Source organism: Elephas maximus, chromosome 2 (genome assembly GCF_024166365.1).
Source record: "Elephas maximus indicus isolate mEleMax1 chromosome 2, mEleMax1 primary haplotype, whole genome shotgun sequence".
Taxonomy (NCBI): Eukaryota; Metazoa; Chordata; class Mammalia; order Proboscidea; family Elephantidae; genus Elephas; species Elephas maximus.
Window position 1 is genome coordinate 188,258,069 of NC_064820.1, and position 15,036 is coordinate 188,273,104.

At 40.7% G+C, this 15,036-nt stretch overlaps 1 protein-coding gene across 1 annotated transcript in view; it reads left to right on the forward strand.

The window, feature by feature from the left end:
- DOCK2 (dedicator of cytokinesis 2) overlaps nucleotides 1-15,036 on the forward strand; it is a 543,298-nt gene that overhangs the window by 118,090 nt on the left and 410,172 nt on the right. Inside the window, exon 23 of the mRNA XM_049874293.1 lies at nucleotides 13,699-13,807. Within this exon, the coding sequence (XP_049730250.1) occupies nucleotides 13,699-13,807 (109 nt within the window). The remainder of the gene's footprint in view (nucleotides 1-13,698; nucleotides 13,808-15,036) is intronic.

A 15,036-nucleotide genomic window follows, 5' to 3' on the forward strand; every position in this document is an offset into this window, starting at 1 on the left:
TATCATTTATTATGTTGAGGAATTTTCCTTCTATTACTATTGTATTGAGAGTTTTTATCAGGAATGGGTTTGGACTTTATCAAATGCTTTTTCTGTGTTGATTGAGAAGATCATGTGATTCTTTTCTTTTGTTCTATTTATGTGGTGGATTATGTTGATTGATTTTCTAATGTTGAGCCATCCTTGCATACCTGGCATGAATCCCACTTGGTTGGCTTGATCGTGGAGTATTATTATTATTTTTTTATATGATGCTGAATTCCGTTGTCTAGAATTTTGTTGAGAATTTTTACATCTATATTCATGAAAGATATTGGTCTGTAATTTTCTTTTTTTGTGGTGTCTTTGCCTGATTTTGGTATCAGGGTTATGCTGGCTTCATCCCTTCCTTTTCTATGTTCTGAAGTAGTTTGAGTAGTACTGGGGCAAGCTCTTCCCTGAATGTTTGGTAGAAATTCTTCAGTGAAGCTCTCAGGGCTAGGGTTTTTTTTTCTTTGTTGTTGTTGGGAATTTTTTTCATTACCTCTTCAATATCTTCTCTTGTTATGGGTCTGTTCAACTCAGTTTGTGTTAGTTTAGGTAGGTAATGTGTTTCCCGAAATTTGTCCATTTCCTCTAGCTTCTCAAATTTGTTGGAGTATGGTTATTCATGGTATTCTGTTATGATCCTTTTTATTTCAGTTGGATCTGTTGTAATGTCCCTCATCTCATTTCTTAGCTGGGTTATTTATTTCCTCTCCTGTTTTTCTTTTGTCAGTTTGGCCAAAGTTTGTTGATTTTGTTGATCTTTAAAATAGTCAACTTGTGTCTTGTTAATTCTTTCTGTTGTTTTTCTGTTCTCCATTTCATTTGTTCCTGCTCTAATCTTTATTATTTCCTTTCTTCTGGTAGCTGTGGGGTACTTTTGCCACTCTCTATTTGTTTGCGTTGTAGGGCTAACATTTTGATTTTGGCCCATTCTTTTTTTTTTTTATGTGTGCCTTATTTTTTGCTAGAAACTGATCTCTGAGTACTGCCTTTGCTGTGTTCCAAAGGTTTTGGTATGATGTATTTTCTTTCCCATTTATTGCTAGGAATTTTTTGATTCCTTCTATTATCCAGTTGTTTTTAAACAAGACGTTTTTCAGTTTTTGATGTTTTTTTCCTTGCTCTTCCTGTTATTGATTTCTACTTTTATGGTGTGATGATCAGAGAGAATGCTTTGCATTATTTCAATGTTTTGGATTTTATTGAGGGCTATTTTGTGGCCTAAAGTGTTGTCTATTATGGAGAATGTTCCATGTGCATTGGAAAAGAACATATGTTTTTCTGCTGTTGGATGCACCGTTCTATATAAACTTACGTGGTCAAGTTGGTTGATTTTGCCCTTTCGATCTTCTGTATCTCTGTTAGGTTTCTTTCTAGATGTTCTGTCGTTTACTGAGAGCAGTGTGTTGAAGTCTTCTACTGATATTGTGGAACTATTTCTCTTTTCAGTGATGTTAGAGTCTGTTTTGTGTATTTTGGAGCCATGTTGTTGGGTGTATAGATAAGGTGAATTGTTCCTTTAATCATTATATAATGTCCTTTGTCTTTTGTGGTGGATTTTGTCTTAAAGGCTATTTTATCTGGCATTAGTCTTGCAGCTCCTGGTCTTTTTTTGGTTACTGTTTGCTTGATATATTTTTATTTTTTCCATTATTTGATTTTTAATACATTTATGTCTTTGTGTCTAAGGTATGTCTCTTATAGACAGCATATTGATGGGTCATGTTTTTTTATCCATTCTCTCACCACTCTTTGTCTGTTTACAGGTGGATTTAAGCCATTTACATTCAGTGTGATTATTGATAGGTATGAATTTATTGCTGTCATATTGTGTTTTTTTTTTTTTATGGTACTGATGTCTTCTTTGTTCTTAATTTCCTGTGCTGAGTTCCTTTTGTCTGCAGATTTTCTTTTCTTTTGTTGTTATAGAATTTGCATTTACTGTGTCTTTATGTTTTTTCTTCTCTTTTATTTTGATGAGTAGGTTTGTTAACATTTTTTGAGGTTACCTTGAAATTTACCCTTATCTTCCTAAGTTTGAACAGTCTTTTATTACTTTATATCAGCTTGACTTCCTCTCCATTTGAAAATTCTATACCTACACCATTTATTCCTTCTTTTATTGTTTTGATGTTGTCATCATTTTCAGATTGACATCTCTATGTTTGAAGTCTTTTAACTGTTTTTTATTACTGAGAGTTCTTTACCTAGGTTGATATCTGATTGATGCTGCCCTGTGTGTTAGACTGCAGTTGTTTTATGATGCTGTTGGTTCTCTAACTGAAGGACCACTTTAAGATTTCTTATAAGTTTGGTTTTGTTTTTACAAATTCTCTTAATTTCTGTTTATTTGGAAATGTCCCAATTTTGGCACCATATTTGAGAGAGAGTTTTGTAGGATATATTATTCTTGGAAACCCTGGTGGCATAGTGGTTAAGAGTTTGGCTGCTAACCAAAAGGTTGGCAGCTTGAATCCACCAGGCGCTCCTTGGAAACTCTATGGGGCAGTTCTACTCTGTTCTATAGGGTCGCTATAAGTTGGAATTGACTCAACAGCAATGGGTTTATTATTCTTGGTTGGCAGTTTTTTTCTTTCAAGGTTTTATATATGTCATCCCATTGCCTTCTTGCCTGCATAGTTTCGGCTGAGTAATCAGCGTTTAGTCTTATTGTTTCCCCTTTGTATGTGACTTTTCGATTTTCTCTAGCTGCTGTCAGGATTCTTTCTTTGTCTTTGGTTTTTGGCAAGTATGATTATGATACGTCTTGGTGATTTTATTTTGGGGTCTATCCTATATGGGGTTCGTTGAGCTTCATGGATGGTTAACTTTTTGACTTTTATGATTTTTGGTATGTTTTCTGCCAGTAAATCTTCATCAATCTTCTCTGTGTTTTTGATTTTCTTCCCGTCTAGAGCTTTGATCATATGCTAATTTTTGCTGTTGATTTTGTCCCACATAATTTTTAGGTTTTCTTCATTGTTTCCTCTGTTTTTTTTCCTCAAAGTGGCATCCATGGATTTGTCTTCAATCTCGCTGATTCTGTCTTCCATTTTCTTCAAATTTGCTTCTAAATCCTTCTGTTGGTTTGTCCATTTCTGAAATTTTGTTGTTTAACTTTTGGATTTCTGGTTACTATTTTTGTATGATTTCTAATTGTTTGTTTATTTTGACATTTTGTTCATATATTATTTTCCTGAACCCTTCTATTGCTTTGTTTTTGTTTTCCTTGATTTTGCTGCCATTGGTTTTGTCTGTGTCATCCATGATCACTTTCCTAATCTCTTAAAAAAAGAGCCCTAAATATTGGTTTTTTGAATTCCATATCAGGTAGTTCCAGTGTATTTTCTTCTATCAGAAGATTATCTGACTGTTTGTTTTGGTTCCTTGCTGGAGCCATCTTGTCCTGATGTTTTATGTATTTTGATATCGTCTGCTGTCTTTCAGACAGTAAGGTATTATTTTTCTTTATTTATGGATTGTATGTTCATTTGTTTCATCCTGCTTTTTGGTTTTGTTTTGATATGAAAGAGTGGGCAGGCTAGGCGTGCTTTGCTGCTTGCTTGTCTGTGGGCACAAGAGCTCTCACCACCTTATCTGTGTGGGCAGGGAAGCAGCAGGCAGAGTGAGCCCATTTTGGTGTACACTGATTTGGAGAGCTGACTGAGAGCTGACTGGCTGGGTGCTGTCTCCCTCCTGATATTGGTCCGGTGGTGTGGGAGTGTTCACAGCCCCTCAACAGCTGGACAGAGGTGTTAGATAGAGAGTGGTATGGGCTCACTTCCCTCTGTTTAGCATCTGGTCAAGTGGCAGGGGGAGAGGTGCTTAGGGCCTGGTGCATCAGTGGGCCAGAGAGCTGGAGGCACTCTAGCTGTGGCAGGGCAATGGGGGCCAGTGGGAAGGGGCAGGGATGTGGCATATGAAGCTAGGTGGGAGGGAGAAAGAAAAGAAAAGAGAGAAAGGAAGAAAAAAAGAATTAAAAAAAAAAGGATGACGTGGCGGGAGCCGGTGGGTGGGGTTGGAGGTGGAGCAGACCTGGGGGCCGGGGGAATATGGGAGAAGTAGCATACAGAGCAGAATGGTGAGGAGTGGGAAAGTGTCTTTCTGTGATTACCGGGCACTCTGTCTCCTGTTGGGAGCTCTGGGAAGTTGCCTTCCCATATTCCCTGTCTGGGATTGTTACTGATTGTGTTTCAAGATGACAGTGCCTTGCCATGTTAGTTGGCAGGGAACCTCTACTCCATATCTCTCCTTGTTCTTTGTTTTCTGTCAGTTTCTTCTTCCATCGGGTGTTTGACCTAGCTCTTTACTCTTTCGTTTGATGCTCAGGGTTTTCAGGATTGATGTTTGTATCTGTTTTTACTTAGGTTTTTGGATCTTTGCTGCAGAGGGACAGCATGGTGCATCTGTCTAGGGTGCCATTTTGGCTCTGCCTCCCCATTATACACTTTTTAACAATTTATTTTATATTTTTGGTGAAAATATGCATGGCAAAAAAACACCAGTTCAACAGTTGCTACATGTACAATTCAGTGACATTGATTGCATTCTTTAAGTTGTGCAACCATTCTCACTGTCTCCTTCCAAATTATTCCTCCACCATTAGGACACAGTGGTTAAAAGATCAGCTGCTAACCTAAAGGTTGGCAGTTCGAATCCAACAGCTGCTCCTTGAAAACCTTGTGGGGCAGTTCTGTTCTGTCCTGTAGGGTCCCTGTGAGTCAGAATTGACTTGAAGCAGTGGGTTTGGTTTTGTTATTAATGTAAACTCACTGCTCCCTGAGCTTCTTATCTAAACTTTTGAGTTGCTATTGTCAATTTGATCCCATACAGATAATTCCTTAAAAGAGCACAGTGATCATGGCAGACATTCTTTACTAATTAATCTAAATTATTGTTTGGTTTATAGAAGACTTCAGGCAATATTTTTGGTTTAAGTTTTAAGATTTAAACAGAATCTCAGGGTAGTACTTTTGGGGGTTCATTCAGGGTCAGGAGCTCCAGAATGTCTGGACTCCATGATAATTTTATATTCTGTTCTGCATTTTCCCCCTGTTGATCAAGATTCTTCTATAAAGTCTTTGATCAAAACATTCAGTAATGGTACCTGGGCACCATCCAGTTCTTCTGGTCTCACGACAAAGGAGGCAGTTGTTCATGGAGGCAATTAGCCACACATTTCTTTTCCTCCTCTCCTAACTCTCCTTCACCCTCTGTTGTTCCACACGAATAGAGGCCAATTGTTGTACCTAGGCTACTTTACGTTTCAACTTGTTGCCCTTCAAAAGAGAATCTTTCTGGCCACTGTTGAGTTTAATGGCTCTCTCCTAGCTCATTAAACTAGAATTCTATATCTTAATCTGCAATTTCTTCTTTATTTCAGGTCTATATACCTTGGTGGTGGGAGAAGCATTGGGATGGTAACAGTGACCATAGAGGAAAGAGGTGAATCAGAAATGGGACCCTCTCTCATGGGCCCATTCTAGCTGTTTTGCTGTCTTAGTCATCTAGTGCTACTATAATAGAAATACCACAAGTGGATGGCTTTAACAAAGACAAATTTATACTCTCATATCTAGTAGGTTACAAGTCCAAATTTAGGGTGTCAGCTTCAGGGGATGGCTTTCTCTCTCTGTCAGCTCTGGAGGAAGATTCCTTGTCATCAATATTCCCCTGGTTGAGGAGCTTCTGAGGCACAGGGACCCCAGGTCCAAAGGACGCACTCTGCTCCTAGTGCTACTTTCTTAGTGGTATGAGGTCCCCAACTCTCTGCTTGCTTCCCTTTCCTTTTTATCTCTTGAGAAATAAAAGGTGGTGCAGGCGGCACCCCAGGGAAACTCCCTTTACATGGGATCAGGAATGTGACCTGGGTAAGGGTGTTACAATCCCACCCTAATCCTCTTTAACGTGAAAGTACAATCACAAGATGGAGGACAACCACACAATACTGGAAATCATGGCCCAGCTGAATTGATACATACATTTTTTGGGGGGCATAATTCAATCCGTTACAATTGCTTTGACTTACATCTCCCAGCTGGGTGCACTGACCCAGAAACTGGGGTTTTCTTCTGTAAGCAGGGACAATAAATACAAGAATGATGTTCTGGCAATTTAAACTCAGCTACTGGGTTTTTTACTGGGTTGGCTAGAGTTCCTGGGTGAGGCAAATGGTTAACACATTCAGCTGCTGACTAAAAGGCTGGAGGTTCAAGTCCACCAAGAAGTGCCTCGGAAGCTAATAACAGCAACAGCTGGGTTGGCTGCAATTATTCTTGGTCCCAGGAGGAGTTTGAGTGAGAGAAAGAGAATACGAACACTTGGCTGTGGTCTTAAAGTGCTGTGATTTTCTGAGACTAATTACTCCTCTGAAACCATGAATGGCTCAATGGTTCTTTTTGAAAAGTCACTAATTTTCACCTACCTTAACCGGGAGAATTATTGGGTTCAGAGGTAGAAATACCAGTCACTTTGGATTTAGAGCTTGAACAGAAAAAGGTTAAAGCTAGCCATCTAGCTTCCCTACAGCAGCCCCATAACATCATCTCCTGGGCAAATGATGCTTCCCTATCTGCCAACTTGCTCCAGCACCTGGCAACTGGCCATTATTTTTCTCTCTGTCCTGGAGGCAGAATTGCCTAGTGGTTAAAAAAAGGGTGAAATTTGGAGGCAGGCAATCTTGGGCTCAAATTCGGGCACTGCTGTTTTACCGGTTCGATGACGTTGAGCGAATTAGGCAATCTAGCTGTCTCCATTTCCTTATTCACTTAATGGTGGTGATACTCATATCACAGGGTTGCTGTGTGGATCGACTGAACATATATTTGCAAAACACTTAGTGCCTGGTGCATAGCAAATGCTTAATAAATAGTAGCTTATTATTTGTAAGGCCCTTGAGTGATGTAAATGCTTTACAGTGGACTACTAAAGATTGGTAGTTCACACCCACCCGGTGGTGCTACAGAAGAAAGACCTGGCAATCTACTTCTATAAAGATTATAGCCAATAAAACCCTATAGAGCATTCCTACTCTGTAACACACAGGGTCACCATGATCGGAATAGACTCGACGGCAACAGGTTTGGATTTTTGTCTGTTTGTTATTAGTAGGCTTATTGGTAAAGGTGATAATAATAAAGTCTGCATAGATGATAATGACTATTAACTACCATCCTTGATTTCTGGTTTGGGAGCCTTTAGAATTAGCTAACAGAGATGAGTTCCGGAGTTAAAAGACATTTGTATAGAGCCACATGTTGAGTGCCAAAGTTCATTCATTCAATAATTCATGCATTTGTCTATAAATCACTTTCGATGTTCCAGGCCTATTGCTAGAGATAGGGATATTATGACAAAGTTAGTTTTGATCTTTGTCTGCATGGAGCTTTTACTCTGGTAGAGAAGACTGGAAAGTGAGTGATAATAATAACGAATGAAGTATTATGATAGGAAAACCTCAGTTGCTATGACAGCGTGTTAGTTACCAGGCAAGCACTTTAACTGCTGCACTACCAGGGCTTCTGCTAGTTGCTTTACATGCATTATTTGATTTTAGAATTTTTAATGGGGCTAGTACCATTTTACTAATGAGAAAACTGAGCCTTGAAGAGACCAAGTAACTTAGCCAAGGTCACCCAACTAATAAGTGGCCGAACGGGATTTGGGACACGGGCAATCTTACCTAAACTTATGTATGGCCTCAAAGAAGCAGGGAAGGAATCAGGGGTAGCCTGTGAATGCAGCTTAGAGGAGCTAGAAGGGACCAAGGTATAGAAAAGAAAATGAGATGGGGGGGTGACACCAGGAGCCCCTCCACCTCTGGATTCAAATTGGATCTTCCCACTCGCTTCCCTTAGCCCGAGGGTGCTTGGGTTGGATTCTGCTCCCTTGGGCCTCTGGCCTGAGGCTGGTGTCTCAGTTTTAGGCTGAGGCTTTATGTACCTGCATGGTAGAGGTGGTGCAAAGCATTGTACACACCATATGGGGCTCCATTTGCATTTACTGAGTGCTCAGCTGTGCACAGTGTCTCCTTAATGAATCACATGCAAGCTGAACGTTGCTATATTTATCCAAGCCCTGGGAGCTGAGTACTTGCAGCGGCTGGACTTGCATGCCCCAGCACAGTGCCTCACAGGTTGTTCCAGTTCTCCTTGTGGTCAGGGCCTCAGGGCCCTTCAATAATTGTTCCCTGGCACAATCAGCTAGTTCCTGAAGCATCTTCTAGGCGTTCTGAAGCCAGAAAAAAATGTTTCCTTCCTGAAGCTATAGCAGAGACCAACTGCTACAAAAGGACCTTGAAACTGCATCTGCCATGCCCTTGACTTCAAGGCCACATTTAAAGCCTCCCAGACAGATGAGGCGTTATTTTTCTTTTCTTTTCATGTTGCTCAGGGGAAGCCCAACAATGCTTAATGGTCCCATTGCCATCAGGTTATTTCTTCCATATATATATATATATATATATATATTTTTTCCTTAGTCTTTACTTACTAGAAATATTCCTTTTATTTATTTATACTCAGGCTGGAGAGTTTGCCAGTATGATTGCTTTTGTGCTTAGGAATCAATAACAACAGGAAGAACAGTTGATATTTAATTAACACTTCTGTGCCAGCTACTGTATTGAGCGCTCCAAATGCATTATCTCATTTTTTTCCACCTCAAAAAGATTCTTTGAGTGTATATTATATTTCTATGCTACCAATAAGGAAAGTATAATTCAGAGAAGAGAAGTAATTTGTCTGAAGCTACAGAGCCAGTATGTGGACGTGTCTCACTAGATAACAAAGCCCTTTACACTAAATAGTGTTTTCTTTCATTTCTTCTTCCCAACTGTAGTCATGTCCTCCAACTCCTCTTTCAATTCAAACCAAGGAAAACTTTCAGCTTAAAAAGAAACAAGAGCAGCAACTCCTCGTACATGCATATATACATGTGAGGATGATGCAGGACCAGGCAGTGTTCGTTCTGTTGTACGTAAGGTCGCTATGAGTTGGAACCAACTTGATGGCACCTAAAAATGACAACTATATATATGTGCATACACACACCTTGGTAGCCAAGTCTGGGTGTTAAATGTGTATGGGAGACAGAGTGGACAGATTCAATACTATAGACCAGTAACAGTGATTGTGATATATTTTATTACACATTTCCTGACAGCTGTAAGTAGTGAAAAGAGTAATGGATTTCAAGGCAAAAGGCTTGGAGGATGGACCATCTATTAGCTATAGTAAAGGGTTGGGGACACACACACACACACACACACACGATTGATATTGTTGTGGGTTGCCATCGAGTTGATTCCAACTCGTGGCAGCCCCATGTGTGCACAATAGAACTGCTACATGTGCTTTTCAAGGCTGTGACATTTTGGAAGCAGATCTCCAGGCCTGTCTTCTGAGATGCGTCTGAGTGGGTTTGAACCGCCAGCCTTTCGACTAGTAGTCGAGTGCTTAACCATTTGTGCCACCCAGTTGGTCTATAAGATGATCAAATTTTGCCTAAAAAACTCTCAAGAAAAAAACACTAATTAAAAAGTCTTAAAAAAATAAAACAAAACCAAGAAAAACAATAGAATATTGTCATTCTAAAATGCAGACCACTTTACCGCTATAATTTTTTTTATCCTTTATAAACCTTTGGCAAGTGCAGAATATATTTCCATCCCAGGACTAGAGCGTGGTGTTAAGGAGGCTCTTCCAGGGACTGGCACTTGACTTATGACATGAATTACAGGGGCAGATTGGATCCCACTGAGGGAGAACCTCCTGATCTTGGCCTCATGGGAGTTGCCTCATCTGCCCTCCCCTGTTATAATCTCAGAGCACGAAGAAAATGAATGTTCAGTTCTGGTTTGAGATATACCACTGGTACAGTCTGTGACCTAGAGCAAATCACATCTCTCATGCTGGTAAAAATTAAATTCAGTTTAGTGTAAAGTTGAAAGTTGATTAGAAAGCCTTGGATTGGTATTTATAGCCTAAGAGTCCCTTTGCTTTCTCATCTCAGTCAAATAACATTTGATAGATGACAGTGAAGCCACGTCACTTCCCCACTCTGGACCTCAGTTTTATCATCTGTACAATGAGAGGCATGGACTAAATGCTCTCTGGGCTTCCTAATATCTCTTCGTTTAGAACCTTGAGAGCTTCAGGAATAAGACCATTCCACTCTAAGAATTTCTGACTAGAAGCAGGCTTTGAGGAAACTGACCACAGCTAGTCTAAGCATAACCAGAGAGTTAATTGTAAGGATGTTGATGCAGCTCATAGAATCCAAAGAAGAGTTAAATAACCAGGCCTCAGGAGGTTGGGACCCAGGGCAACTCAGGAATCTCTTCAGCAGAGTTCATGAACATTCTTGCCAAAGTACTGCCTTTAAGATAATTCCCCACAAAGTCCATTTGTCTGTTTCTCATTTCAAAATGAGAAATTCCAGAGAAAGAACTACCACAGGACCATTCAGCTTTGGGAGTGAAGGAGTGGGCGGACAGGGTCAACCAGCAGAAAAACGTTGCTGGAGGTCATCCTGATGGTGGCGTAGGTGGTTCCCAAGAAGAAGACTTGGTCAGAACAATCCCCACCCCCAACCCCATCACACGCACAGAAATGAGTCTGCCTTACAGAGAGAGTTCATATGGTTGTAACTACAGACAGATCCACCATGGCAGCCAAGTCTGGGTGTTGAATGTGGGTGGGAGACAGGGTGGATGAGCTCTAATACTATAGACCAGTAACAGTGATTGTGATATAGTTTATTGCACATTTCTAGGCAGTTGTAAATAGTGGAAAGAATAATTTCAAGGTAAAAGGCTTGGGGGATAGACCATCTATTAGCTACAGTGAAGGGTTGGGGCCATGAAGGAACACTAACAGCGCCATCTCATGGTGAAACCAACCACCACCACATTGAATCAGGATCCTCCCTTCTACCCTGCCACATCAGCCATGCTATATGCTGGTACCGTCTTTTCCACTTTGAAGGCATTTGCACAAGCTTCAGCCTCTGGAAAGTTTTCTACTTCTTTATCTGTGAAGTGGGAATGAGACCAGTAATGATTCTCCTACCATTAACAACAGCAGAGACAACAGCAAACATTTACTGAGGGCCAAGCACTAGGCTGAGTACTTCACATGTGAGTTGGTCTCCTCACAGTCCTTTGACACAGTACTGTTATTGCTCACATTTTGCCAATGAGAAATGGAGGCTTGCAGAAATGAAGAGAGGCAGTAAAACCCAGAGCAAAGTGTGTACAAGCTGATTGAGGGCATGGGCTTAGGAGCCAGGTGCCAGGGTTCGTATTCTGGCTCTATCACTTACCTGTGTGATATCCTTGGGCAAGTGGCTTAAACTTCATCAATCTATAGAATAAGGATAGTGATAGGGCCTGCCTCGTGGTATGATTATGAGGAGTAATTGATTTAATGTGTATACAGAAACAGAACCTGGGCAAAGCAAAGCTCTGTAATATTTGCTCTGTTAATAAGGTATCCAGAGTTGGAGGTAGTTATTTATAAGGCAGAGTGGAGATTTGAACTGTGAACTGACTGACTCTCAGATGCATACTGTATGGCAAATGTCCCCGTGGCAGCACGACAAGAAGGTTGAGTGAATGTTGCAGAGGAGGGAGGGATAGAGGGAAGGAAGGAGAGACAGAGAGATAGCCAGAAAGTGACACAGAGAGAACAAGAGAGTAACAGAGAGAGAGAGAGAGAGAAGGAGAGAGGAGAGGGAGAGAAAGAATTAAAGAATCTGAGGCTAAAGACTCCTGGCCTCTCCCCAGAGCCTTGGCTCTGTGACCTGGAACTAGATGCCCAGGAAGTCAGCAGCAGTTGGGTCCCTGTAATGGACTGGAGTGTTCAGCACTGGCTTCTTCCCCTTAAGCTCCTTACTTCAGGAGGGCTTCGAGGGGTGGGGATTAGTTAGGAAAAGGAAAGAGACAGACTGGGCATGACTAAGAGAAAGAGATGGAGTCAGAGAAAGAAAAGATACGCATAGTGCGGGGTGGAGCGGGGAGAGTCAAAGATAAAGGGACACACAGAGAGAAACAACAGCAGAGATAGAGATACAGAGACCCACAGGGAGAAAGAGAGAGACTAATGCTCAGAGGGGAGAGATAGAGTCACACACTCAGAGACAGAGAGGTAGAAGTGAAGAGAAGAGGAGTAGAAGTGAAGAGAAAAGAAAAGACGGATTTTACAGAGAAGCAGAAGTGAAGAGAAGAGGAGTAGAAGTGAAGAGAAAAGAAAAGAAGGATTTAGTTGAGGCGGTGCTGAGGTGGGCTGTGATTGACTGGCCTGCTCTGGGGTTGATGGAGCAAACAGACCTGTTAAGTGTGTCAGAGCTTTATCTGAGGAAAGCACCTTTACCAAAGCCCAGGCCTGCTGAGTAGTTTTTGACTCTGTTGGGCTGTGACAAGAGACACTTTCTTTATCTGAGCTGGAGACAGGAACGCTCTTCTGTGTATTTCACACTGGATGCCACAGATTAGGCTGTGGATATTTCACGGTTGGCGATAAAGGCTTGTTTGGAGAAGCCTTGGACTGAACTACACTCATAAAACAGGGTAAAGAGGCTGATAAGACTCAGGGGTCTAGAGACTAATTTTATGTCAGGAGATGGTTTTTATAATAAATTATATATATATATATATATAAACATATATATGTATATCTCTACCACCTGTCTGTCAGTTTGTTGTACTCTGGTGGCTTGCATGTGGCTATGATGCTGGAAGCTATGCCACTGGTATTTCAAATACCAGCAGTGTCATCCATGGTGGACAGGTTTCAGTGGAGTTTCCAGGCTAAGACAGACTAGGCAGAGAGGGCTGGCCATCCAGTTCTGACAATTAGCCAATGAAAACTCTATGGATCACAATAGAACATTATACAATATATTGCCGCAAGATGAGGTCCCTGGGTTGGAAAACCCAGTTGGAAGCCATTCAAAATACACAGTGGTTACAACAATGGACTCCAACATACCAATGATCTACATCAAAATGTTAACAATAGCTAATCCCCTGGGTAGCATTAATGAGAAGTCTCCCTTTACAAGTTACGTATTTCTGTTATGTTTCAATGTTTTACAGTTACAACATAGGGCCTTTATAATCAAAGGAACAAAAGGTTTAAATTAGCGAATGCATACGTTCCTGAAATGAGAGACTAAGAGATGGGGAAGGCAGCGACCCTGACCTAGAACACACAGACCAGCATTCATCTGACAGGCCCCACAATGGCTCCATGTAAGGGGCAGAGTATTTGGAAATAGTTCTCCTTGATGTTTCCAAGTTACTTTGAAAATCTAATGACCACAATCTCCCCTCTGATTCTTGCAGAAGGATGAAATTATTAATGTTGCCTCAGCTCAGACAAGTTTCATTGCTTTGAGGTTCCTCAGAGTGAAAAAAAAAAAAAAAAGACAGGCGAGGGGTGAATGTATTATGTGGTGTTGGTGGCGGGGTTTCTGTTCAGTAGGGTGGACAGAAGATTTTTCCCTTGAGTGAATTATGCATGCAATGACTACCCAATCAACTCCCTTCCCCCAAAGTCCTCATCTCACATCCCATTTCTTTTCAATTTTAAATGAAGGTTGAGGCTGGCATACACTTTCAAAGGTTTTGCCTGCTGGCTTGGGTAATAACCCAGATGTGTCTTCTTTCAGGCTTTACGAAGGCAAAGAACAGATGGAGTTTGAAGAATCCATGAGGCGGCTCTTTGAATCCATCAACAACCTGATGAAAAGTCAATATAAAACCACCATTCTTTTGCAGGTTGGTTTACACTGAAAGAAAAAAAAAAATCAGTTTTTTTTTTTTACCTTGGTCATCCACTAAATAACAGCATGTTGAGATAATGTCTACTTTGACTTCCATACGCAGCCCTGAATTAATTGAAGGCCTGGGCTGGCCAGGTGGTTTAATGATCAGGAAGGCCAAGGGCTCGTCAGGGCAAGAGAAAACATATTTATTGTTTCCTGTGAAGGTAGCAGTGCCTGCATTTAAAATAACTCCAAAGTTTTTATTATCTGGAGGGAAATAGGTTGAACCTGATCCACTTCTAATGGTGAGACTAGTTAAGATGGCAGGCTCTTAAAATGAGGCTCTCTTTGTCCTCTTTTTTCATCCTCAATACCATAAACTCAGGTCCCTTTTTAGGATTAGAGCCTCCTCCATGAACAAGAGGTACTCTGGAAAGAACAGGGCCTCTAATTTAGTGTTTCAGAATACTACTCTGGAAGTTACGTAGATCTTGCAGAAACCTTCAGGCCTAGCCCCATGCAGGGCTTCAAGCTGGTTCCACTCCAGATATACTGAATCAGAATCTATAGTTTAACAATATACGCAGGTGATTCTTCTGTATAATAAATTTTGAGAATCACTGCTCTGCTAGTGGTTCTCAGAATTCATCCTGTTATAACCAGCAGCATTAGCATCCCTTGGGAATTTGTTAGAAATGCAAATTCTCAACCAGAATTTGAACTTGGACGAACCTATTTGAAGCCCTGGCCCTATGTATGAGAAAGTTTAGTGGCAGAGAGGCTGAATGAAGAGGCTGTTTAGGGAGAATTCATAACTTTAATGGAATTTAAAGTGTTCAAAGGGGCTGGCTGATGGTGCTGTTCATAAAAAAAACCCTAACACATTTATCTAAATCAATGAGTTAATGCCGATTGCTTCTTTATATATATATATATATATATATATATATATATATATATATATATATATATCTCAACTTTATCCTTTTAGTGGCTAATTTAAGTATCTGTGATTATGCCTGGGATTGCCCAGCCTTTGGTGAGAATTAGTGAAGTACTAGTGTTCAGCTAAGGTCCCTAGGTGGTGCAAACAGCACCATGAAAGAAAGGTCTGGTGGTCTGCTTTGTTAAAGATTACAGCCAAGAAAACTTTATGGAGCAGTTCTACTCTGTAACACTTGGAGTTGCTATGAGTCTAAATCTACTGAATGACAATGTTTTTTTAGAGTTCAGTTAGCATGG